The sequence below is a fragment of the Dendrobates tinctorius genome, unplaced genomic scaffold, assembly GCF_039654945.1.
Source record: "Dendrobates tinctorius isolate UK_male_01 unplaced genomic scaffold, ASM3965494v1 ptg000098l, whole genome shotgun sequence".
NCBI classification, from domain to species: Eukaryota; Metazoa; Chordata; class Amphibia; order Anura; family Dendrobatidae; genus Dendrobates; species Dendrobates tinctorius.
Window position 1 is genome coordinate 17,765,427 of NW_027361766.1, and position 26,987 is coordinate 17,792,413.

Consider the following 26,987-nt stretch of genomic DNA (forward strand, 5'->3'; position numbering starts at 1 on the left):
TTGGTCAGCATCTGCTATGCATTCCCTAAATGACTCCCTGTTTGCCGAGCAGCAGCTGGGGGGAGGGGTGGAGTGGCTCGAAATCACGCCCATCGGACTGGATGGACCCGATTAGAATACAGCGCAGGAGAAATAAAAAAAAGTTTTTCAGGGCTATACAGAAGGAGTCGGGGTTACATAAGTATTTACCAAATGCATAGCAGACCCTGACCAAGATGATATTTGTAGCTTGTATGACACAAAAATGGTAACAGGTTCCCTTTAAATATAATTACCACTCATCTGACATCCATCAAAAATAATCATGAACTTAACCCTACAGAGTAAAACTTAATAGATTTAGTTCGCTGCTCTACTCTGCATATACAGTAGGTACCCTGACAAATTAACTTCTTGATACCGGTCTCCAGGGCCTGGGGCACATGCTCAGCCAGCACCCTTTCCACTTGCCCCTTACTATAATGATCCAGTCCAATCTTTGACTCTAAATACTTGATGAAAACAATGAGCTATAATGAATATTTAAAGAATAAAACATGAATTTCTCATGTGATTCGTGCTGTCCGTACCATGGTCGGCATAAATCAGAGACCGGCTCCAATATCAAAAAGCATATAAGTGCTACTCTGAAATGCTGAAATAAAAATAGATAGAAGCTTGGCAGGGGATAAGGTGACTAGTCCAAGGGGTAGGCCCCTGTCATCTTCTCCCCACACACTTAGCCTGACAGATCTATCCCTGTGCACACATAGTGGGTGGGAAGAAGCCAGCTAGGCCATACCTTATAGGCCACAATCACACAATCAGTATTTGGTCAGTATTTTACCTCAGTATTTGTAACTCAAAATCAGGACAAGAACAATCAGAAGAAAAGTATAATAGAAAAACGTCACCACCTCTGTATTTATCACCCTCTTCTGGTTTTGTCTTACAAATACTGAGGTAAAAAACTCAACAAACACTGAACGTGTGAACATTACACTATTCACCTCATTGCTCACTATGTTGGTAGTGCAGGAGCCGGCCTCTAATTCATGCTACCCGAGGTTCAGTCAGCATGAATCATGTGACAGCTTCCCCTTAAATTAATATAAAAAATCATTTTAATATTGATTAACAATCCCCCCAAAATTATGTGTGGTTATATTAGTGTATCAAAATAAGAGCTTTCAGAGAGATGTGGCAAATCCAATCCTATTATTACGACGATCAAATACTGTGTAATACTGTCCAATGAACGTAGCCCCCAAAATCCAAAGAGGTCCTGTTGGAGGAGGGATGTCCAGACCAGAGAATGCTACATGGCAGACCTCTTCTCCAAACTGTAATTGCTGAAATAAAAAATACATTAAAATAGTGTATATTGCTGCGTTTTTGCTTTATTTTTCACTATTATTATTATTTAGTTATTATTTAACAGCTTCTCTCGCCCTAGTGGAAATAAGAGCGGAATGCTGGCATGGTTAAGCAGCCTGGATTCTGTTAGTATATTGATATAGTATTGAGGACCATCATGGAATGAGCGCAGGTGAGGTTTTTCCAAATGTGTTGGTGTAACTTTAAGAAGCACTCCCTACAAACATTTTATTCCTTAAACCGTTCTAAATATGTCCGTAATGTACTGTAATACTGTTTCCAGCATTCTAATTCCTTTTTCCAGCTTTGCTTTGGTCATTCCAGGTCAAGCAGACTCGCTGGATCACACAAGAGGTTTGTGTGGGCCCAAAGTGGCTTTCACAATGTAAGCACGTGGTACCTCGTTCTGAGTCTCCAGAGCTTACTCTGTAGAAGCAGCACAGTCACAGACAACAGTTCCTCTGGGAGCCAGAAAAAAAGTGGAATGGTGATGTGACCCAGAACACGACCTGAGCGGCGCTGGAAACTGGGAAAGATGGCGATCGGTAAATGTTTTCATTCAAAAGGACTATATGACATACATATTTAGAAATACTCAGGGGATAAAACATGTTTCTGGAGTTCTTTAAGCAGAGTGGTATAATGTGGTTTTATTATTAACGTATTAGAATGATTATGTAGTATAACCATATTTCAGGCCTCATATAACAGACCTACTTCACCACCCTGATCTCCTCACTAGCCAACAACCCCAAGAAACTTTTTGACACCTTTCACTCCCTCCTCAGGCCAAAAGCACAAGCCCCTATCACAGATATTTGCGCTGATGACCTGGCCTCCCACTTTTTAGAAAAAATAGATAATATCCATCAGGAAATCCGCTCCCAACCACCAAGTGCTGTGACTTCCATCCCTCCCTTCATTTCCCCTGGCTCACTTTCCACTTTGATCCCATCACAGAGGAAGTCTCCAAACTCCTCTGTTCTTCTCGTCTGACTACATGCACTACTGACGCCATTCCCTCACATCTCTGCCAGTCATCACAACTCACCTAACTACAATCTTTAACCTCTCCCTCTCCTCAGGCATTTTCCCATTCTCCTTCAAACACTCTATCGTTACTCTGTTACTAAAGAAACCCACTCCCGACCCATCCTGCACAAAAACTACAGACCAGTCTCCAATCTTCCCCTTCATCTCTAAACTTTTGGAGCGCCTAGTCTACTCCCACCTTACCCCTAACCTCTCCACTCACTCCTTCCTAGACCCTTCACAGTCCGGCTTCCGCTCCCTACATTCGACAGAAACTGCACTTATCAAAGTGACCAACGACCTTCTGACAGCAAAATGTAACGGTGACCACTCTCTGCTCATTCTTTTCTACCTTTCTGCAGCTTTCGACACTGTTGACCACCACCTCCTACTCTCTAGGCTCCAGTCACTAGGCATTAAGGAGACTGCCCTCTCCTGGCTCTCTTCCTATCTTTCTGACCGCTCATTCAGTGTTTTGTTCACTGGCTCCACGTCATCTCTTCCTCTCACTGTCGGGATACCTCAGAGCTCAGTCCTTGGCTCCCTTTTTATATCTCTCTACACGGCCCCAATTGGACAAACCATCAGCAGATTTGGCTTTCAGTACCATCTTTATGCTGATGACACAACTATACACATCATCCCCCGACCTTCCCCCCGCTGTACTACAGAATGCCAGTGACTGTCTGTCCGCAGTCTCCAACATCATGTCCACTCTCTATCTGAAACTCAACCTATCAAAAACTGAACTTCTTCTGCTGCCACCGTCTACTAACCTCCATAAATCTGACATTTCCCTCTGCGTTGGTGGCACCATAATAACACCCCGGAAGCACTGTCTGGGTGTTATGTTTAACACCAATCTCTTCTTCACATCCCATATACAATCTCAACATCTCTAGAATCTGCCCTTTTCTCACCATGGAAACAACAAAAACCCTCACTGTCGCATTGATCCACTCCCGCCTGCACTACTACAGCGCTCTATTAATTGGCCTCCCCGTTATTCGACTTTCCCCTCTCCAGTCCATACTTAATGCAGCAGCCAGGGTCATCCATCTGGCTAATCAGTACTCGGACGCGTCCGCTCTTCGCCAGTCCTTACATTGGCTGCCCATTCATTATAGGATCCAGTTCAAAGTACTTGTTCTCACCCACAAAGCTCTCCACAGTGCAGCACCCCCCTACATCTCCTCCCTCATTTCTGTCTATTGGCCTAGCTGACCGCTGCGCTCTGCAAAAGACTTTCGACTATCCACTGCACTAATCCGTACCTCCCACTCCTGACTCCAAGATTTCTCCTGCGCTGCGCCAATCCTCTGGAATGCTCTACCCGAAGAAATTAGGGCTATCCACAATTTGCACAGTTTTAGGCGCTCTCTCAAAACGCATTTGTTCAGAGTGACCTATTACGTTTACTAATCAAAGTCATTTTATGTGTAAGTGTGCCTGTGTAGCCCATTCACTTTCTCTATCTATCCCCACCCCCTCAAGATGGCTGGACCATCATTGTAAATACATCATGGTAAATACACACCTGTACTTTGTATCTCCCCCACCTCATTGTAGATTGTAAGCTCTCGTGAGCAGGGTCGTCTTATTTTGCTTTAATTATTGTATTGTTAATGTTGTTAGTTATGACTTGTGTTTTGAAACTGTTAAAAAACTGTAAAACGCTGCGGAATATATTGGCGCTATATAAATAAAGATTATTATTTCTTTATGTATAGTCTGAGCTGTACTGTAAAGCTATGTTCACACCCTATTTTATGGCCTCCAGTTAATGTATATGCCAGGAAAAGCTCCCAGTATGTACAAGTATGTTGCATGGAGGCTATATCTGGTGCCTAATTGAATTCAATGTTTAAAAAAAATGGATGTGCTTACCGAATATGTGTGTTTTTACTGGATTCTGCTTGATGGGAAGGTGCAGCCTACCTCTACAATGCTATTCTATACCTTTTTTGCGATATACTGCCGTCTGGCAGTACAGCCCGATTGATATATTTAGTGTATACGTTGATAGCTTTCCTGGTGTACATGCTAAAGCTAGGGCAAAAACGCAGTGTGAACATAGCCTAAGCAGCACATTGTGAAGCACGTGCACTAGAAAAAAACATTACATAATTGCCATCTTTAAAGGGAGGGTGGGCACAGACTTATGCAATTAGTCAGGGACCCTCATGACAGGGATTGGCTGGGAGGGATAGGGTTTAATAAATGGCATAGGCAGGGTGTGGAGTATCGGGTGCAGGAAACGGGTCATTTGGGATCATCTCCCAACATTTGAATCCCACCCATCCTCCCCTGATACGTTTAAAGGGGAAAATGCTTTCTTTAAAATGTAAAAAACAAACAAATGTTAATATATATATCTTAGGCTAGTTTCACACTGGCGTTTTAAGGCGCAGCGCACGTTTGCCGTGAAGCTCTGCCGCACCTCCTCCGGTCAGCTCTACCTATGGGCGCATGACGCTGCTAAAGATAGGTTACGCAGGTCGCTGACCAGAGGAGGCATGACAGGGGCGGAGCTTCACGGCAAGCATGCGCTGCGCCTCAAAACGCTAGTGTAAAACTAGCCTTAGACATATAACCAAACTGGGAATTAACGCCTTAGTGACCATTCCACATTTTTTAAATCTGACGTGTCACTTTATGTGGCAATGACTCTGGAATGTTTCAAGAAATCCCAGTGATTTTGAGAATGTTTTTTAGTGACACATTATATTTTATGATATTGGTAAATTTATGTTGATGTGTTTTGCGTTTCTAGAAATAAAAATAAAATGAGATGCTGTACGGTTGATCCGTATGGGATTCAATTTTTTTGGCGCACACATAGACCTGAATCGGACGGTTTCATCAACAATATGGAAAAGACTAGTGCATGCTGCAATTTTTTTCACATTGACATTTGGTACGTGTAATAAACGGTCATCTAAGTAGCCCTATTACATTGGTATGAGTGCTGTCTGTGGGATGTTAGGATGAGTGCTGTCCGCAGCAAAAACTAAAAGTATGGTTCAGTGAACCATGCCTAAAACAGAGGATAAATAAGGTGACTACTTACTTATAGCAAGTTATGAGAAGTAAGATATAGTGTGACATTATAGCAGTGGGAGATATTGTATAATCATATTTTTGATTATTTAAAGAGCATTTGTGAGCAGGTGTTTGCTATGTAATCTGAAAGCAGCCTGATGCAGAGACTGAGAGCCTTATTCCAGCAATATATCACTTAATGTACTGCTTGGTACAGTTTTGATAATATCCCTGTTTTATCTGTTGTAGATGTAGAAGTCAGAATGCTGAGCTGTGCATTACCCCGCCCACACTCCCGATTGGCAGCTAACTGTGTACAAGCTGCCAATCAGTGGTAGGGGCGGGGTTACATAATCTGGACTGCATGGCATGAGACACCTAGTTGCTCCTGATAAAACACTGATTGTATTGAAAGCACAGCAAGTGACTGAGCAAGTGACACATTGCTGGAGTCAGGCTCTCTGCCTCTACATTGTAGTACTCTCACATTAAATAGCAAAAACCTACTGACAGATTTCCTACAGACAGTAAATACATAACTGTAGTGCTTAGCCTTTATTATGTCTTGAATTGATGCTATTCTGGATCCAAAGTATGATTTATAATGGAGACAGACATGGTTTTTACTGTTTACAAACATGCTTCGTACTGTGCTCTATTTACCATTAAATAAAAAAGAAATCATTTTATTGACCTACCCGTAGGACGTACGCTTGTCCTTTAAGCGTGTACTCATTTCCCCCCATATGAAAGGAGATGTCAGGAAGCTCAGAGATTTTATCACATTCCACAGTATACTATAAAGGAAACAAACATTACAATTACATAAGACACTAACATTACAAATTAAAGTATTAAATCAAGAAAACAACATGGTCTCTCATGACATCTTTCTCTAACGACTCCCCATACACATGAATGTACACTTGGGCTGTGTTCTACAGTGAGCACAGAAAGTATTCAGACCTCTTTACATTTTTCAATCTTTGTTTCATTGCAGCCATTTGGTAAATTCAAAAAAGTTCATTTTTTCTCATTACTGTACACTCTGCACCTCATCTTGACTGAAAAAAACAGAAATGTAGAAATTTTTCCAAATTTATTAAAAAAAGAAAAGCTGAAATATCACATGGTTGTATGTTTTCTGGCCATTTTAAAACTTTGTAGATCTAAAATAACAAAAATATGTTTATTATATTTTTATTACCTCTCCTGCGAATTGCTGTATGGCTCCTATTGCTTTCATCAGGACAGATACTGAACCAGCAGGGCCGGTGATGTAAGCTGCTCCTGTGTCTATTGCCACTGTGCAACCTTCTTTGCAGAAAAGGACCTCCGCACCAACTGATACCCTGTAGGCCATTACATTACGTTAGTTCAGACAAATTTTGTGAAGTTCTGTAATGTCAGTTCTAGAAATCTTTATGTTTGTACTTTATGTTAAATGCACCTGTAAGAGGCCATCCTATTACTGTGTTCTTACTAAAGATACATATGTAGCTACTAGCAATCAAAATGTTATAATAATAATCTTTATTTTTATATAGCGCTAACATATTCCGCAGCGCTTTACAGTTTGCACATATTTTCATCACTGTCCCTGATGGGGCTCACAATCTAAATTCCCTATCAGTATGTTATGCAATGTTTAATTGACCATAATTGTAATGTAACATTTTCATTTGTAGGGTTCTGCCCTACAGGACCACCTGTGATCGCTAAGATATCTCCTCATCAGTTCTCCTGCACAGAAGTACACCTAACCACTGTGCATGGCAAGGATTAGGGCTTTTTCATAGTTTCCTTCACAGCTGTATCAAAAAGCGTTGCCATGTAAGGAAAATCTGTAAGGGAGTGTCTGCGCTTAAAGGGAACCTGTCAGCTGGATTGTGCACAGTAACCTACAGACAGTGTCAGGTCGGCACCGTTATACTGATTACATTGATACTGTGGTTGATGAAATCCATCTTGTTGTTTAATGTTTACTTGCAGTTTTCAGTTAAAGATAAGCTTGTGCTCAAGGGCGGCCTGTGGGAGTGGGACTATGAAAGCTGTCCCTGGGTAGTAGGGCTAAGAGCGCTGACCATGGGTAGTAGGGCTAAAAGTGCTGACCCTGGGTAGTAGGGCTAAGAGTGCTGACCATGGGTAGTGGTGCTAAGAGCGCTGACCTTGGGTAGTAGGGCTAAGAGTGCTGATCATGGGTAGTGGTGCTAAGAGCGCTGACCTTGGGTAGTAGGGATAAGAGCGCTTTACAGACATTTCCTGTCAGGCCCCAAAGGAATGATTTGTTGATTTCAGGTCTGGAGATCTGACAGAATATTGCAAGGAATCTGCCATTCAGATTAATAGATTTTTGTTAATAATACTTTTGGAATCAGTCACGCAATTACAAGAGAAATGCCAATTTCAGGTAATACATCTGCGTGGGATTACTTCATTTAAGTATTATGGTAATTAATAATTGATCTGGACTGGAACAGTTTAAAATAATCTATTTTGTTACTGACTTCAATGTATACACTGCAAAAAATTCCCACAATCAGGGCAAGGGTGAAGGGTAGGAAGGATAGGCATCTGCCTGAGGCTCCACCTTCTGTCTACCCGAAGGGGGCGTATTTCGAAGAGAAAAAAACCTGACATTGCCACAGGCATTCAGCACAGCGGTGTCCAGGGCCAAGTCACACTGGGGAGCAGTGTCAATCTCTGACACCACTCACCCCTCTTCTGCCTGCTCCCCGGCCGTCGCTCCTTCCACTAACTCTGGATAGTAGGGCTAAGAGCGCTGACTCTGGATAGTAGGGCTAAGAACGCTGACCCTGGGCAGTAGGGCTAAGAGCGCCTACCCTGGGTAGTAGGGCTAAGAGCACTAACCCTGGGTAGTAGGCCTAACAGCTTTGGCCCTGGGCACTAGCACTAAGAGTGCTGACCCTGGGTAGTAGGGCTAAGAGCGCTGACCCTGGGTAGTAGGGCTAAGAACGCTGATCCTGGGTAGTAGAGCTAAGAGCCCTGACCCTGAGTAGTAGGGCTAAGAGCGCTGACCCTGGGTTGTAGGGCTATAAGAGCCCTGACCCTGGGTAGTAGGGCTAAGAGCGCTGACCCTGGGTAGTAGGGCTCAGAGCGCTGACCCTGGGTAGTAGGGCTAAAAGCGCTGATTCTGGGTAGTAGGGCTAAGAGCGCTGACCATGGGTAGTAGGGCTTTAAGAGCCCTGACCCTGAGTGTAGGGTTCAGAACGATGACCTTGGGTAATAGAGCTGAGAGTGCTGACCCAGGGTAGTAGGTCTATAAGAGCCCTGACCCTGGGAAGTAGGGCTCAGAGCGCTGACCCTGGGTAGTAGGGCTAAGAGCGTTGATTCTTGGTAGTAGGGCTAAGAGCGATGACACTGGGTAGTAGGGCTAAAAGCGCTGATTCTGGGTATTAGGGCTAAGAGAACTGAACCTGAGTAGTAGGGCTAAGAGCACTGACCCTTGGTAGTAGAGCTAAGAGCACTGACCCTGGATTGTAGGGCTAAGAGCGCTGAACCTGGGTAGTAGGGCTATAAGAGCGCTGACCCTGGGTAGTAGGGCTCAGAGCGCTGACCCTGGGTAGTAGGGCTAAGAGCGCTGACCCTGGGTAGCAGGGCTAAGAGCGCTGACCCTAGGTAGTAGGGCTAAGAGCGCTGACCCTGGGTAGTAGGGCTAAGAGCACTGACCCTGGGTAGTAGGGCTAAGAGCGCTGTCCCTGGATAGTAGGGCTAAGAGCGCTGACCCTGGGTAGTAGTTCTAAGAGCGCTGACCCTGGGTAGTAGGGCTAAGAGCGCTGACCCTGGGTAGTAGGGCTAAGAGCGCTGACCCTGGGTAGTAGGGCTAAGAGTGCTGACCCTGGTTAGTAGGGATAAGAGCGCAGGGAGTAGGGATAAATCTCATATTTATACATTTAACTTCCTCCTCCGCCCACCACTGCCCCCTCCAACTTCCCTAATCTCTGCTGAGGACTTCACCATGCGTTTCAAAAACATGATAGACCAAACAGGGCAAGTCTTTATTATTCAACCACCACAACCCCTTTGTATACCAGACCAATGCCCAAACACCATAACATCCTTATGCAATATCACTGAAGGGGAGCTTGCTCATCTTCTCTCCAAATCACACCTCACCACTTGTGCACTTGACCCCATCCCATCCCACCTCCTCCCCAACCTCGCCACCACTCTTATCCCATCTCTAACCCACCTCTTCAACCTATCACTAACTTCCGGTACCTTCCCTTCGGCTTTCAAACATGCTACAATCACGCCTATCCTCAAAAAGCCAACCCTCGACCCAACCGCTATGTCCAGCTATCGCCCAATATTGCTGCTCCCATTCGCTTCCAAACTCATGGAGCAGCACATCCACGCTGAACTTTCCTCCCATCTCTCATCTAACCTGCTCTTTGACAATCTACAATCTGGTTTCCGCCCTCATCACTCCACTGAGACAGCCCTGACCAAAATTACTAACGACCTACTTACAGCCAAAGCGAACGGACAATACTCTATACTCCTCCTTCTAGACCTGTCCTCTGCCTTCGACACAGTTGACCACTGCCTCCTACTACAGATCCTCTCTTCCTTTGGCATCAAAGACCTTACCCTATCCTGGATCTCCTCATACCTCTCTAACCGCACATTCAGTGTCTCCCATTCCCACACTACCTCCTCATCCCACCCTCTCTCTGTTGGAGTCCCCCAAGGCTCTGTTCTAGGACCCCTACTCTTCGCAATCTATACACTTGGCCTGGGGCAACTCATAAAGTCCCACGGATTCCAGTACCACCTTTATGCCGATGATACCCAGATCTACCTCTCTGGCCCAGACGTCACCCCTCTGCTCTCCAAAATCCCAGAGTTGTCTATCAGCCATATCCTTCTTCTCCTCCCGCTTCCTCAAACTGAATGTGGACAAATCTGAACTGATCATCTTTCCCCCATCTCACAGATCTTCCTTACCTATCTATAACAATTGACGACATCACGCTTTCCCCCGTACCGGAGGTCCGCTGCCTCGGAGTAACCCTCGACTCTGCCCTGTCCTTCAAACCACACATCCAAGCTTTCTCCACTGCCTGCCGATTCCAGCTCAAAAATATTTCCAGAATCTGTCCCTTCATCAACCTTCACTCTACTAAAATGCTTGTTCATGCCCTCATCATCTTCCATCTCGACTACTGCAACATCCTTTTCTGTAGCCTCCCTGCTAACACCCTCGCACCTCTCCCAGTCCATCCTTATCTCTGCCACCCGACTAATTCATCTCTCTCCTCGCTACTCCTCCGCTTCTCCCCTCTGCAAATCTTTTCACTGGCTCCCACTCCCTCAGCGTATCCAATTCCAACTACTAATACTGACCTACAAGGCCATCTATAACCTGTCTCCTCCATATTTCTCTGAATTAATCTCCCGATATCTTCCCACACGTAATCTCCGATCCTCCCAAGACCTCCTTCTCTCCTCCACAATTATTCGCTCCTCACCCAACCGCCTCCAAGACTTCTCCCGAATAGCCCCCATCCTCTGGAATTCTTTTCCAGAAGGATGCAAAAGAGAAGACTGAGAGGAGACTTAATAGCTGTCTACAAATATCTAAAGGGCTGTCACATTGTAGAAGGATCAACTTTATTCTCATTTGCACAAGGAAAGACTAGAAGCAATGGGATGAAACTGAATGGGAGGAGACACAGATTAGATATTAGAAAAAACTTTTTGACAGTTAGAGTGATCAATGAGTGGAACAGGCTGCCACGAGAAGTGGTGAGTTCTCCTTCAATGGAAGTCTTCAAACAGAGGCTGGACAGATATCTGACTGGGATGATTTAGCGAATCCTGCTTTGAGCAGGGGGTTGGACCAGATGGCCCAGGAGGTCCCTTCCAACTCTACGATTCTATGATTCTATGATTCTATGATTCCCCAACACGTCCGGCTATCAACCACACTCGGATCCTTCAGACAGAACCTGAAAACCCATCTCTTCAGGAAAGCCTACAGCCTGCAATGATCTCCGCTGCCCCCTCACCACTACTGGAGCCACCGCCTCACCATCACTGGAGCTACTGCAACCCCCCAACCTACTGTCTCCTTCCCCACCATCCAGTAGAATGTAAGCCCGAAAGGGCAGGGTCCTCTCTCCCCTCTATATCAGTCTGTGATTGTTTGTTTACTGTAAGTGATATCTGTAATTTGTATGTAACCCCTTCTCATGTACAGCACCATGGAATCAATAGCGCTATATAGATAAATATTAATAATAATAATACACAAAACAGCACAGAAATAACGGCAATAGATAAGACAAATGATGTGAAGCAGAATTGTCATTATGGGAGAGGGATAAACATAAATATTGGAACAGTTCATAGATAAGGAGTGTGAAAGTTTTATTGCCCTCTGATTGGGGTCTGATTCTGTGTTCTGTGATGACCCCAGAAGGTTTGAAGAGCAAATCCCACTTTAATGAACACTTCCATTTTGTATGTCTTGATTGGGCTCTATTGACCTGCCCAACTAAGCAATGCTATACATTTGGCTGCCTCTGCATTCATTTGGAAGTATACGCTGACCTAAGCTTATGTGTAATGTCCAAGCTGATTTAATCCATAGTAGCTCATTAGAATATTTATTTCTCTGGCACACACAGCAGCAGATTCCAAATTTTTGGAAAGTATGATATTATATATACATATTTGCTGCACATTTGTGGTTTAATGCTATGCAGTCTGATTATCCCTTCTTTCCTTACCCTTTCATGTTAACATGCCAGAATCCATGCTTTTTAAGATTGAGATATTGAAAACTTCCCATGTAGTAAGACTGATCCGAACCACCAAACATAATTTCACCTCCAGGGTTTAGATGGGAATCCCTGTAGCAAGATACAAGTAACACTGCATAAGTGGTTTTAAATACATATTAAAATATATAATTCATTTAAAACTTCTGCAAAAGGGGAATACCAATTAAGGTGTACCCTCTGCGACCGCAACCGAACCCATTCGGGAGGCAAGTCCGCCAACGGCAGCATCTATTCCAGCTGGATGAGCCTCCAAGGACCCAAATTCAGCTGAAAAGTATTGCGGTGCAGAGACCCACCGGGTCCCTGCACCATCAAACCCACTGCCGGCGAATCAGAGGCTTACAGCTGACGGCATGCAGATGGCACATAGCAGTGATGTCATGCATCACACGCGCCAAAGTCAGCTGCCAGCCTCTGTGCCAGCTACAGAAGAATAGCGTTGTGGGGGCAAGGAAAGGTGAGAAAAATCTTTATTTTTAATGTTAGAAAACAGCTGCATTATTACAGTGTGGTCCAAAGAGAAAAGACATTAAAGCAGAAAGGGCCCAGGATAGGAGACATATATTACTAGAAGGGCATAGGATGGAGGAGATTACTCCAGGTTGGGGGCGTATATTACTGGAAGGGGCCAGGATGGGGACATATATTACTGGAAAGGGCCAGGATGGGGACATACATTACTGAAAGGACCTTGGATGGGGACCTATATTGCTGGAAGAGGTCCAGGATGGGTACATTAAACAGTACCAGGAAGGAGCCAGGTTAAGGATATTATTACAGGACAGGGCTCATGATTGGGGACATTATACCAGGAAAGGGGCCAGGATGGAGAACATTATACCATGAAGGGGCACAGGATGTTGGACATTATTAATGCAAGGGGCCCAGGATGGGGGACTTTATTACTGGAATGGGCCTGGAATGGGCGACATTACACCAGGGTGGTTAATGTTAGTAGAAGATAAGGAATATTATTACATTATGGGGGGCATGTATGTCATTATAAGATTTAGAACGTCACAAGGGCTAATACATGTGGCCAACGTGTAGTTGGGGGCCTAGGTCCAAATTTTTCACCAGTGCCTATTGGATTCTAGTTATGCTACTATCCTACATCAATGACAAAAGGGATTGTAGAAGAATCTTATGTTATATTAGGGAACAGATACTATTAACAGTATTACCAAATGACAATATATACATTTTCTTTGTTATGCTAATGTGAACCTGTTTCTTATTGATTGATATTTTTTACTGCTCAGTTTTTGAACAGAGACAAAGAACAGAGGTTGGTGTAAATATATATATATATATTTCAGAAACTTGCTAAAACGGTTGTCCAGTACTATAAAGGGAACCTGTCACCAGGATTTCTCAATATAAAGTAAGGCCACCACCTTTAAGACCTCTTTTACACTATTCTAGTATGCTATATGCAAGTCCCCTCTGTATAGTATAAAAAATACCTTTTATTACCCTCCCATACAGTGCAGTTCGGTCCGATGGGAGTTGCTGGTCTTGTTTTCACACCTCTTCTCTCGTTGCAATCGCCATCCTCCTACCCTGCTTCATGTGGATGACCCATCCTACATCATGCACACAGTGTTCCCCATTCACTATCCAAAGCGGGCGCACTTCTCTACGCCCTGCTGAGGTCAGAGCATACAACTGTAATGTGATGGGAGAGGTCAAAGAGCGCCGATGAACCAGAAGTAAACCTGGCGCATGCGCACAATAGTACTTTGCTTTGACCTCAGCAGGGCAGAGACGTGAAGTGAGAGAATTGCGCAGTTGCACAATTAGGGGACACAGTGTGGATGACATAGAACGCGTCATCCATATGAAGCAAGCAAGATTGCAGGAGGGGCCAGAGCAAGACCGCCCCCTTCGGACAGCACCATAATAGGGTGGGGATAATAAAAGGTATTTTTTCGTACTATGCAGAGGGGATTGTACTTATCTACGGGTTATTAGAATACTGTAAAAGAGGCCTTAAATGTGATGGCCATGCATTATATTAGGAAAACCTGGTGACAAGTTACCTTTAATTAGGTGGCGGTGTGACATCCAGCAACCCTGCCGATCAGCTGCTCTTGGAGCTGGCGGGCGCCAGATGTTCTCAATTTTACAGAACAGAGGTTACGTTCTGTAACTGCGTACATTTGGTTGCCGCCAGCAACAATACTAGCTAATCGGCGGAGTCCAGGTATTCCACCCCCACCAACTATTCAAAGGATAGGCCATCAATATAAAGTACTGGACAGCCCCTTTAATAGTAAGTGAAAATACATCTGGCATAATGTCATAGTTTATTGCAGTGAAATCATTCTTTTTATCAGATTTTCCTAGAGAACAACGACATCTAGTGGTCAGTATTTAAATTTAATGTACCAGTTAGTGCACATATTTAAAGGGAAACTAATCAAATTCACGCTGCCTGACCCACAGACACTGGCTTCAGTCACGCAGCCAGATATGTTTTACTCAACAACGCTGCAGCTTTTCAGACAAAACGTGTTTTGAAAAGCCAGCTGGGGACTATTTGTCCCTGTTGACCATACTGTACCTTCCAACTTTTCAAGAGCAGAAAGAGGGACAAATGAAGAGGCGCACGTAGCGCACCATGGCAAATATTGACCACACCGCTAGCCACACCCATTTAGCATGTATTTCTTTCCAGGCAGGATGAGATGTCAGAGGGGAGAGGGCAGTGAGAGATATTCAGTATACGCCCGACTGCAGGGCGTTGACCCAGATCTGGGGCTGGCAATGTATCCAGGGCGTTTGGGGCTAGAGATGAGCCTTTAAATTCATGGCACTTCGGTCCAGTATCCAGGTTAGAGGCCCACAAATCTCATATCTTCCGACTTCCTTGACGCGGCTTTTGATTAGCCAGGGCAGGCACAATGTCATGTGTGCGTCCTGCTCATCTATAGTTGGGACCTGTGGATTTAATTTTTGTTCATTCATTCACAGTCATTTTGATTACATTTTTTAATGGTTTAATAGAGAAAAAAAATCTATTATGCATTTTTTTTAGGCCATTTACCTATCACTGTATATAATCTAATCGCTGTATTGTGTGGGCTGTTACAATCAAAAAGACACCAAATATGTCCATGTTATTTGCTGATTTGTATAGCACTCATGCTCTTTTCACATTGTTAAATTGCACAGATCCAGTCAGTCCCACCATTCAACATAAGAGACGCTCTCACAAATCACTTAACCATCTGCTCACTCTTTCTATCCTCCTTCTCCTAGTCGCAAGAGACATTGCTCCCAACCCTGGTCCCCCATGTTATAGAAAGTCAAACCCCTCAACTGCTACACTCAAAAACACCTCTAATCTTATTAATATTCCCTGCATGCCATCTGTCTCTCTTAATTGTGCAGTTTGGAATTCTCGCTCAGTGTGTAACAAACTCTCCTTCACTCATGACTTTTTCCTTTCTAATTCTCTTAACCTCCTGGCTCTCACTGAAACCTGGATCCAGCAGTCAGACACTACCGCTGCTGCTGCTCTTTCATACGGGGAACTACACTTCTCTCATACCCCAAGATCAGACAATAGAGCAGGTGGATGCGTTGTTCTGCTCCTATCACCAAAATGTACCTTTCAGGTTATCTCTCAACTACCCTCACTAGTCTTCCTGTTATGAGCTCATTTTCTCCTTCACCTTTGATGTCCGATGAACTCCCTCTGCTGGTGAAAGGAGGTAGTGAAATTGATTTGGATGGGAAAAACCTGTCATCTGAACAGGTGGAGTGTGATTGGACATCCGGAATCTCTGAGTGGATATAAGGCCGCCGACGCCCTGCTGGGTTGCTGGTGATCCTCTCTGCTCTGAGCTCTGGCCTCCAGTTTAGTCCTGTCTACTAAAGCTAAGTTTTTGCTCTGCTATTGTTCCATGAGATTTGTCTGGTTTACTTAGTGTTTGTGTTCAGCCAGCCCTGGTTGGGACTGGCTGAACTCCATTTTTTGTCTCTGATCAGTTGATCTCTTTGCTCTGTTTTCAGATTATACCTGAGTGCTGATATAGTGTTTTGAAGTCTAGTGACTTCAGGGCCTTTTCTATCAGACGTGTTGGACATTATTTTTGGCAGGGTTTTTGCGTGATTGCAGACAGTTGCTTTTCTTTCCTGTCCTATCTAGTTAGTGAGGGCCCCATCGTTTGCTCAGCCTGTCTTTCTGTCTGTGTTTGTGTTTTCATCTGTTTTCGCCGTCAATACATGTTGGGGGCTGTCTATTGCTTTGGAGTCTGCTCTGGGGCAGTTTAGATTTCCCCTTTCTTTCTTTAGGTTTATTTAGTTCTCCGGCTGTGAACGAGGTGTCTAGGACCACCGTAGGAACACCCCACGGCTACTGTTAGTTGTTGTGAATAGAATCAGGGGCAATCCGCTAGCTACCAACCTCTCCGGTTTTCTGGACTTAGCTTGTATTTTTGTTTTTTCCTCCTCTGGTGACTCATTCATAACATCTTCCCTTCTTTTGAGGTCCATACCGTCAGACTCTACACCCCCTTGTCCATGCGAGTGGCGGTGGTGTATCATCCTCCCGGCCCCTCCCATCAGTTCCTGGATCATTTTGCCACTTGGCTTCTACATTTTCTCTCCTGTGACATCCCTACCCTCATCATGGGAGATTTCAACATCCCCATTGCTCTTCCACTCTCCCCATCTGCTACTCACCTTTTATCTCTAACCTCTTCGTTTGGCCTTTCGCAGCTTACTAATTCTCCAACGTATGAAGAAGGAAACTCCCTTGACTTGGTCTTCTCTAGGCTTTGTACAGTGGATGATTTTGCAAACTCCCCTCTCCTGCTCTCTGACCACAATCTTCTTTCATTCTCTATGAAGAACTGCCAGGCTGCTCAGGTCACCCCCACTGTCCATATTTATAGAAACATACAGGCCATTAACACCCAGAAACTTATGAAGAACTTGCAGTCTTCACTGGCCCCATCTCCTCCCTCTCATGTCCTGATTCTGCATTGAAGCATTACAATGAAACACTTCAAAGTGCCCTGGATGAATTTGCACCCCCTATAAATAGAACACCACAACACAGACGGCGACAACCCTGGCACACCCTGCAAACACGTTTCCTGCAGCGGTGCTCCAGGTGCGCCGAACGTCTGTGGAGAAAATCCAATCTACACGAAGATTTCATCCATTATAAGTTTATGCTTAGAACATACAACACTGCCCTTCACCTCTCCAAACAAACCTATTTCAACACCCTCATCACCTCACTGTCCAATAACCCGAAACATCTCTTCGACACTTTTCATTCTCTACTCAACCCAAGAGTACAGGCCCCAACCACGGAGCTCCGAGCTGACGATCTGGCCAATTACTTCAAAGAAAGAATTGACCAGATTCGACAGGAAATGATCTCCCAATCACCTCATACCATGCACTGTCCTCCCTCCCCCACTGCATCTAGCTCACTCTCTGATTTTGAACCAGTCACAGAAGAAGAAGTAAGCAGGCTCCTTGCATCTTCTCGCCCAACCACTTGCACCAGTGACCCATTTCCGTCACATCTCCTCCAGTCCCTTTCCCCTGCTGTCACCCCTCACCTAACTAAAATATTTAACCTCTCTCTCTCTTCTGGTATCTTTCCCTCCTCATTTAAGCATACCATCATACATCCACTACTTAAAAAACCATCTCTCGACCAAAACTGTGCCGCTAACTATAGACCTGTCTCTAATCTTCCCTTCATCTCTAAACTCCTGGAATGCCTGGTCCACTCCCTTTTTATCCGCTATCTCTTTGATAACTCTCTTCTCGACCCTCTCCAATCCGGTTTCCGCTCTTTACATTCTACTGAAACTGCCCTCACTAAAGTCTCTAATGATCTACTAACAGCTAATCAAATGGTCATTACTAGAGTTGAGCGATACCGTCCGATACTTCAAAGTATCGGATCGGAATGGATCGGCCGATCTTTAAAAAAAGTATCGGTATCGCCGATTCCGATACCGGAAGTCCCATTCAAGTCTATGGGACTTCCGGTATCGGAATAAGAAAAACCCTGTTTTTGCCTTGTACAGCCTCTCTGGGGTCTGTACGGGCCTTTCGGGGGGCTGTGCCGGCCTGCCAGGGGGTCTGTGCAGGCTCCGGTGGGCTGTGCCGGCCTGCCGGGGGGCTGTGCAGGCTCCGGGGGGCTGTGCCGGCCTGCCGGTGGTCTGTGCAGGCTCTGGGGGTCTGTGCAGGCATCGTCCGATGGGACTACAAGTCCCATCGGGCGATGCCTGCTACCATGACAGTGATTGACACATTAGCCAATGATGGGACAGTAGTAGTCCCATCATCCGGCTAATGTGTTGAATGTAAAAAAAAAAAAAAAAAAAAAATTACATGCTACATACATGCTACATACATACAACATGCATACTACATACATGCTACATTCATACTACATACTACATACATGCTACATTCATACTACATAAATACTACATGCAACATACATACTACATATATACTACATACATACTACATGCATGCTACATACATACTGCATGCTACATACATACTACATGCTACATACATACCACATATATACTACATACATACTACATGCATGCTACATACATACCACATACATACTACATACATACTACATACATACTACATGCATGCTACATGCATGCTACATGCTACATACATAACACATATATACTACATGCATGCTACATACATACTACATGCTACATACATACCACATACATACTACATGCATGCTACATACATACTACATGCATGCTACATACATACTACATGCTACATACTACATATATACTACATGCATGCTACATACATACTACATGCTACATACATACTACATATATACTACATGCATGCTACATACATACTACATGCTACATACATACTACATATATACTACATGCATGCTACATACATACTACATGCTACATACATACTACATATATACTACATGCATGCTACATACATACTACATGCTACATACATACTACATATATACTAAATGCATGCTACATACATACTACATGCTACATACATACTACATATATACTACATGCATGCTACATACATACTACATGCTACATACATACTACATATATACTACATGCATGCTACATACATACTACATGCTACATACATACTACATATATACTACATGCATGCTACATACTACATGCTACATACATACTACATATATACTACATGCATGCTACATACATACTACATACATACTACATGCATGCTACATACATACTACATGCTACATACATACCACATACATACTACATATATACTACATGCATTCTACATACATACTGCATGCTACATGCATGCTACATACATACTACATACATACTACATGCTACATACATACCACATATATACTACATACATACAATACATTCATACAATACATACATAGACATACAGTACATATAACATAGAGTAACATACTTACCAATACTTGTCACATTGTTCCCCGAAGCCATTGTCTTTTCCGGAATAAATATTAACATAACAAACCACAAAAATACTCACCCACAATCCGAAGCAGTCCACGAGTGTGTCCCACGACGATCTTGGGTAGAGAACTGCAGCATCAGCTGATGCTGCCGTTCTCTACGGGCTGTAGGAATCCAATGACGGAAGGTAGGTATCCTTCCGCACTGTATTCCTCCGCCACTTAAAAAAAAAAAAAGTCCCTAGTCTCACTTTATGCCATTGCTGTGTGGGAATTTCCCACGCAGCAATGGTATAAAGTGAGACTAGGGACTTTTTTTTTTTTTAAGTGGCGGAGGAATACAGTGCGGAAGGATACCTACCTTCCGTCATTGGATTCCTGCAGCCCGTAGAGAACGGCAGCATCATCTGATGCTGCAGTTCTCTACCCAAGATCGTCGTGGGACACACTCGTGGACTGCTTCGGATCGTGGGTGAGTATTTTTGTGGTTTGTTATGTTAATATTTATTCCGGAAAAGACAATGGCTTCGGGGAACAATGTGACAAGTATTGGTAAGTATGTTACTCTATGTTATATGTACTGTATGTCTATGTATGTATTGTATGAATGTATTGTATGTATGTAGTATATATGTGGTATGTATGTAGCATGTAGTATGTATGTAGTATGTATGTAGCATGCATGTAGCATGCAGTATGTATGTAGCATGCATGTAGTATATATGTAGTATGTATGTAGCATGCATGTAGTATATATGTAGTATGTATGTAGCATGTAGCATGTATGTAGTATGTATGTAGTATGTATGTAGCATGTATGTAGTATATATTTGGTATGTATGTAGCATGTAGTATGTATGTAGTATGTATGTAGTATGCATGTAGCATGCAGTATGTATGTAGCATGCATGTAGTATATATGTAGTATGCATGTAGCATGTATGTAGTATATATGTAGTATGTATGTAGCATGTAGTATGTATGTAGCATGCATGTAGCATGCATGTAGTATGTATGTAGTATGTATGTAGCATGCATTATGTAGCATGTATGTAGCATGTATGTAGTATGTATGTAGCATGTAGTATGTATGTAGCATGTAGTATGTATGTAGCATGTAGTATGTATGTAGCATGCATGTAGTATATATGTAGTATGTATGTAGCATGTAGTATGTATGTAGCATGCATGTAGTATATATGTAGTATGTATGTAGCATGTAGTATGTATGTAGCATGCATGTAGTATGTATGTAGTATGTATGTAGTTTTTTTTTTTTTTTTAACATTTAACACATTAGCCGGATGATGGGACTACTACTGTCCCATCATTGGCTAATGTGTCAATCACTGTCATGGTAGCAGGCATCGCCAGATGGGACTTGTAGTCCCATCGGACGATGCTTGCACAGACCCCCGGACATCAGCACAGCCCCCCGGCAGGCCGGCACAGCCCCCCGGCAGGCCGGTACAGACCCCCACAGGGTGCACAGACCACCGGCAGGCCGGCACAGCCCCCCGGCAGGCCGGTACAGACCCCCACAGGGTGCACAGACCACCGGCAGGCCGGCACAGCCCCCCGGCAGGCCGGTACAGACCCCCACAGGGTGCACAGACCACCGGCAGGCCGGCACAGCCCCCCGGCAGGCCGGTACAGACCCCGGGCAGTCCACACAGCCCCCGGCAGGCCGGCAGAGACCCCCGGAAGGCCCGAAATGACGGCGCATCATGATGCGCACACACCGCGCATCATGATGACGTCAGGCTGTCAATCAACTTTGAACTTCCGATTCCGATGCCGAATTCCGATATTGAAAAAATATCGGAAGTCGGTATCGGAATTCCGATACAGCAAGTATCGGCCGATACCCGATACTTGCGGTATCGGAATGCTCAACACTAGTCATTACTCCATGCTAATTCTCTTGGATCTCTCTGCAGCGTTCGACACTGTGGATCATCAGCTCCTCCTCACTATGCTCTGTTCCATTGGCCTCAAGGACACCGTTCTCTCCTGGTTCTCCTCCTATCTCTCTGACCGCTCCTTTACTGTATCTTTTGCTGTCTCCTCCTCCTCTCACCTTCCCCTTACTGTTTGGGTTCCTCAAGGATCGGTTCTAGGCCTCCTCCTCTTCTCCTTGTACACTGCCCCTATTGGTCAAACAATCAGTAGATTTGGTTTCCAGTACCATATCTATGCTGATGACACCCAATTATACGCTTCTTCTTCTGCTGACATCACGCCAGCCTTTCTAGAAAACACTGGCGATTGTCTAAACGCTGTGTCTAACATCATGTCCTCACTATATCTGAAACTGAACCTGTCAAAGACTGAACTCCTTGTGTTTCCTCCCTCTACAAATGTACCTATACCCGACATTGCCAAATCTGTGTGTGGTTCCACTATTACTCCCCAGCAACATGCCCGCTGTCTTGGGGTCATACTTGACTCCGAGCTTTCCTTTGCCCCCCACATTCAATCACTGGCTCGCTCTTGTCATCTGCACCTCAAAAACATTTCTAGAATTCAACGTTTTCTTACTTTTGACTCTGCAAAAACTCTTACTGTTTCTCTTATTCATTCTCGTCTCGACTATTGTAGCTCTCTTCTAATCGGTCTCCCTCTTACCAAACTGTCCCCTCTCCAATCTGTCTTGAATGCTGCAGCCAGGATCATATTCCTCACCAATCGTTACACCAATGCCTCTACCTTGTGCCAGTCATTACACTGGCTACCCATCCACTCCAGAGTTCAGTATAAACTTATTACTCTCACCCACAAAGCCCTCCATGGCTCAGCACCACCCTACATCTCCTCCCTTTTTTCAGAATACCACCCTACCCGCGCCCTCCGTTCTGCTGATGACCTGAGGTTAGCATCCTCAATAATCAGAACCTCCCACTCCCGTCTCCAAGACTTTACATGTGCTGTGCCAATTCTTTGGAATGCACTTCCCAGGTCAATACGATTAGTCCCCAATCCCCACAATTTTAAGCGTGCCCTGAAAACACATTTATTCAGACTGGCCTATCGCCTCAACACATTAACCTAATCTATCCCTGTGTGGCACAGCCAAAAGTTTTACCATAACCAGGTTCCCCGCATCATGTTCCCACATGCTTTATGCATCCATTAGCCCTCTGTGTCTGTACTGTTACACACTTAACATTATGGCTGGTCCATACAATCAGGGCAACTGTTACCACCCACCTTTCGTGTCTACCTCTTTCCTCATAGACTGTAAGCTTGCGAGCAGGGCCCTCATTCCTCTTGGTATTTGTTATAATCTATGTGATTATTGTTATGCTGTAATGTCTATTGTCTGTACAAATCCCCTCTGAAATGTAAAGTGCTGCGGAATATGTCGGCGCTATAGAAATAAAATTTATTATTATTATTATTTGTGATGTTATTTTTTTTTAAAGCGCATTAAATATGACATTCTTGTAATAATTGTTCGTTATATTTTAACAATTTAGCAAATTTATAGGAAAAAAAAAAACAGACTTTTATTCTCCCTGTAGAATACAAGGCCATAGAAATACACTGCTATGTAGAATATATCTCTGTGTAACTGTATAATCTGGGTTTGGTGGCTGCATCACAGCTTCAAGTACACAAAATTCTGGCAGTGATGTCACTGGAGCCTGTGGCTCAGCTTCATCCGTTGTCTGCAGTGATACATATTGTGGGTTTGATTTCAAGGAACCTCACAAAATAGAGAAAATTAAATTTTTCCAGTTGTTTTTCATCATTTTTTAGTGGTTTTATAGGAATGAAAAAATGACTTTTCCTTCACCTTTAGAAGACAGGTACATAGATATACACTGATACAGCTGTATCTCTGTGTACCAGTTTTCCCATAGGGAGAGACCTGTCAGTCAACTGAAGGAGGGTGAAGAGAAGTCATCCTGCTCCTGGTTCTGGCAGCATGAATCTGATGACAAGTTCCCTTTAAAGAATGGGCCACACTGCAAGTTCTTTATCTTCAAAAAAAATAGCTGAAAATTATTTATACATATTGTAAAATAGAAAGATGGCAGCCTACAATAAAATGAAGAGTTGACAGTCATTGGAAGATAGTCACTAAGGCTGGTTTCACATTCACGCTTTTTAAGCGCACGCACGGCCGGGGGTTGCTCCGCCCCCGAGCCGGCTCTCTGCCCGGCGTGCCCGCCCCTTCCTTGTAGCGCCGCCTCCTAGCGCACAGCGGCGCCTGCGATCGGCGCACCCTATCTTTAGCATAGGGTGCGCAGATCGTGCGCAGGCCGTGCGCTAGTTGCGCTTTGACCTGCGCTGCGCACTTTTGACGGTGCGCCGTGCACGCCAAAATCCGAAAAGTTTGATTTTGGCGCGCACGGCGCACCATCAAAAGTGCGCAGCGCAGGTCAAAGCGCAACTAGCGCACGGCCTGCGCACGATCTGCGCACCCTATGCTAAAGATAGGGTGCGCCGATCGCAGGCGCCGCTGTGCGCTAGGAGGCGGCGCTACAAGGAAGGGGCGGGCACGCCGGGCAGAGAGCCGGCTCGGGGGCGGAGCTACCCCCGGCCGTGCGTGCGCTTAAAAAGCGCGAATGTGAAACCAGCCTAAGCAAGACACATTTAAATTTTGGTACAAATTACGGCAGAAACTTCCATTTCAATTACAGTGCCTTGAAAAAGCATTCATACTCCCTGAACATTTCCACATTTTTCACATTACAGCCACAAACTTATGTATTTTTTTGAGATTTTATGTGACATACCAACACAAAGATGCAAGTATCTGTGAAGTGTAAAGGAAATTATACAGGTTTTTCTAAATATTTTAAACATGCAAATCTGAAAATTATGCTGAGCATTTCTATTCAGTCCCTCTGAGTCAATACTTTGTATGGCCACCTTTGTCTGAAATTACTGCTGTTTTTTGGGGTATGTCTCTACCAGGTTTGCACATCTAGAGACTGGCATTTTTGCAAACTAGATGTAGCTCAGTAAGATTGGATAGAGATCATCTGTGAACATCAATTTTCAAGTGTTGCCACAGATTTTCAATGGGATTTAGGATTTGAGATTGGATGAAAAGCATCTGTGAACATCAATTTTAAAATCTTGCCACAGATTTTAAATGGGATTTAGAATTTTACATGTATATGCTTTGAGTTAAACCATTCCATTGCAGTATGTTTAGGATTGTTGTCTTGCTTGAAGGTGAACCTACAACCAAGTCTCACGTATTTTTGAGCCTTTAAAGGGGTTGTCCACTACTAGGACAATCCCTTCTTAAACTAAATGTTTGGTCCCAATAAAATAAATAAACTTATACTCATCTCCTGTGTCGGCTCCATTCCAGCAGTGTCGGCATTCGTGGTCCTGGGGCTGCAGCTGCAGCCCTGGCTTCCTCTTCATGTTCAGTTTATCCAAAGGTGGAGACAGTTACGCCAGCGCTGAGTGGGTACCAGCATCACTTGTCATTTCACAGCATCACAGCCCTTGGACAGTGAGTGATGACACCGCTGGAACGTAGCCGTCACAGAAGGTGAGTATAGGTTTTTTAACAGGATTTCCTCTAGGATTGCTTTGTGTTTAGGTTCATCCATTTTCCCATCAGCTGCGACCAGCTTCCCTGGCCCTGCTGAAAAAAAGCGTGCCCACAGCATGTAGCTGCTTCCACCATGTTTGATGGTGATAATGGTGTTTTCAGAGTGATATGCAGTGTTAGTTTTCTACCACACACAGCGTTTTGCATTTAGCCCAAAAAGTTCTACTTTGGTCTGATCTTACCGAAGACCCTTCTTCCACATGCTGTGTCCCTTACATGGCATGTGGAAAAATCATGTATCATTACCATAGAAAACCATGCATCATTTCCTTTACACTTCAGTCTAAGGGACAACGTTTCTTCTTGTGGAGAGTGACAAGCCATACCTATCATGTCAGAGTAAGGAGACTTATAAGCCATGCATGCTCCTCTGGGAAATTAAATCTGCAAATTGTTTACACTCCACAAATACTAGTTACATAGTGTTGGCATATAATGTAAAATCCCAATAAAATACATTTAAATTTGTTGGTGTAAGGTGAAAAATGTGCAAAAGTTCATGGGATATGAATACGTTTTCAAGGCACTGTATTTGTTTACTACAAAAAGAAATTTATATGATGGACTCTCCTTTGCTGGAAGACCGTAGCACAAACCAAGTCATCATTAGGTCTACACTGCCATGTAATGGATAATTTGTAGTGCAAATGCAGCAGCGTACATGTGTAATTTCTTTTTAGAATTATTGCTTTGTTCATGCACAAAATTAAAGGCTATTTATCTATTTATTTTATTCTAACTCATCTATATAAAAAAAAAAGCAATCTGTATTTTGGAAAGGTTACTATCTTCATTTCTTGATAGTTAGGAAGGAAGATTGAGTAGAAGATGTGAAGCAAAAAGAATCATTGAAAATGGGCTGGCACGGGGGACAGTTTGTAATTGTTACCACTTGGGAAACTTAGTGTGAGTGACATCAATAGGAAGGGGATGGGAACTTATCTTCTCACTTGTATTGTCTGCAAAGAAAGGAGATTCTGGTTACCCAAGCAGCTGGGGTATTTTCTCAAGGTGTTGATAGTGAGAAAAGAAAGTGAGAATAAGTGGTTAAGAGCTACAGAAAAGTAAAATTTTTGACAACATAACTGTGCTAATCAGTGACTCTGTTCACATCTATATTGGACGCCATGATGGAAACCAGATGAACCACATTATAGTCAATTGGATCAACCTGGTGAGACTGGTGTCCTTCATGCAGGTTCTGTGCTAATAATGAACTATAAATATGGGAATTTCCAACAAAGATGTGAACAGAGCCCTAGTTATAATAATGCATTATTATAGCACGCAGGCATATGAAAATAACAAAACTTTTAAGATACAATTCAGGAGGTAGGTATTAGGATAAATCCCACTAACGCATTTCTAATTTATGATATGGATTCCATAATAATATTTATGAAAGCAATTTGCCTTAATCCTTCTCACCGGCTGTAATACACCGAGAATACTTCTTCCTCCAGGACTTTCTGAGACAGAATTCGATCAAAGACAGGCGTAATGTCATCAATTGCTTGTGTCGGAAATCCCATACCCAATACTCCATCAAAGCGGGCAAAGATGAAAGGAAATGCAGGTAGTTCTGTAGCTTCTGCAAAAACCTGAAAGACAGGAATATCTGCAACCTGGAATGAAAGAAATAAAGTGTGAGAAATAAAGAAAGAAAAAGTGAGAAAGAAAGAGC

At 43.7% G+C, this 26,987-nt stretch overlaps 1 protein-coding gene across 1 annotated transcript in view; it reads right to left on the minus strand.

Annotated features, from left to right (window-relative positions):
• Nucleotides 1-1,169: 1,169 nt before the first annotated feature.
• The window catches only part of REN (renin), a 41,050-nt gene continuing 15,232 nt past the window's right edge, over nt 1,170-26,987 (minus strand). Inside the window, exons 4-8 of the mRNA XM_073587326.1 lie at nt 26,732-26,928; nt 12,189-12,311; nt 6,638-6,782; nt 6,129-6,227; nt 1,170-1,331 (exon numbers count right to left, since the gene is read on the minus strand). Of these exons, the coding sequence (XP_073443427.1) occupies nt 1,170-1,331; nt 6,129-6,227; nt 6,638-6,782; nt 12,189-12,311; nt 26,732-26,928 (726 nt within the window). The remainder of the gene's footprint in view (nt 1,332-6,128; nt 6,228-6,637; nt 6,783-12,188; nt 12,312-26,731; nt 26,929-26,987) is intronic.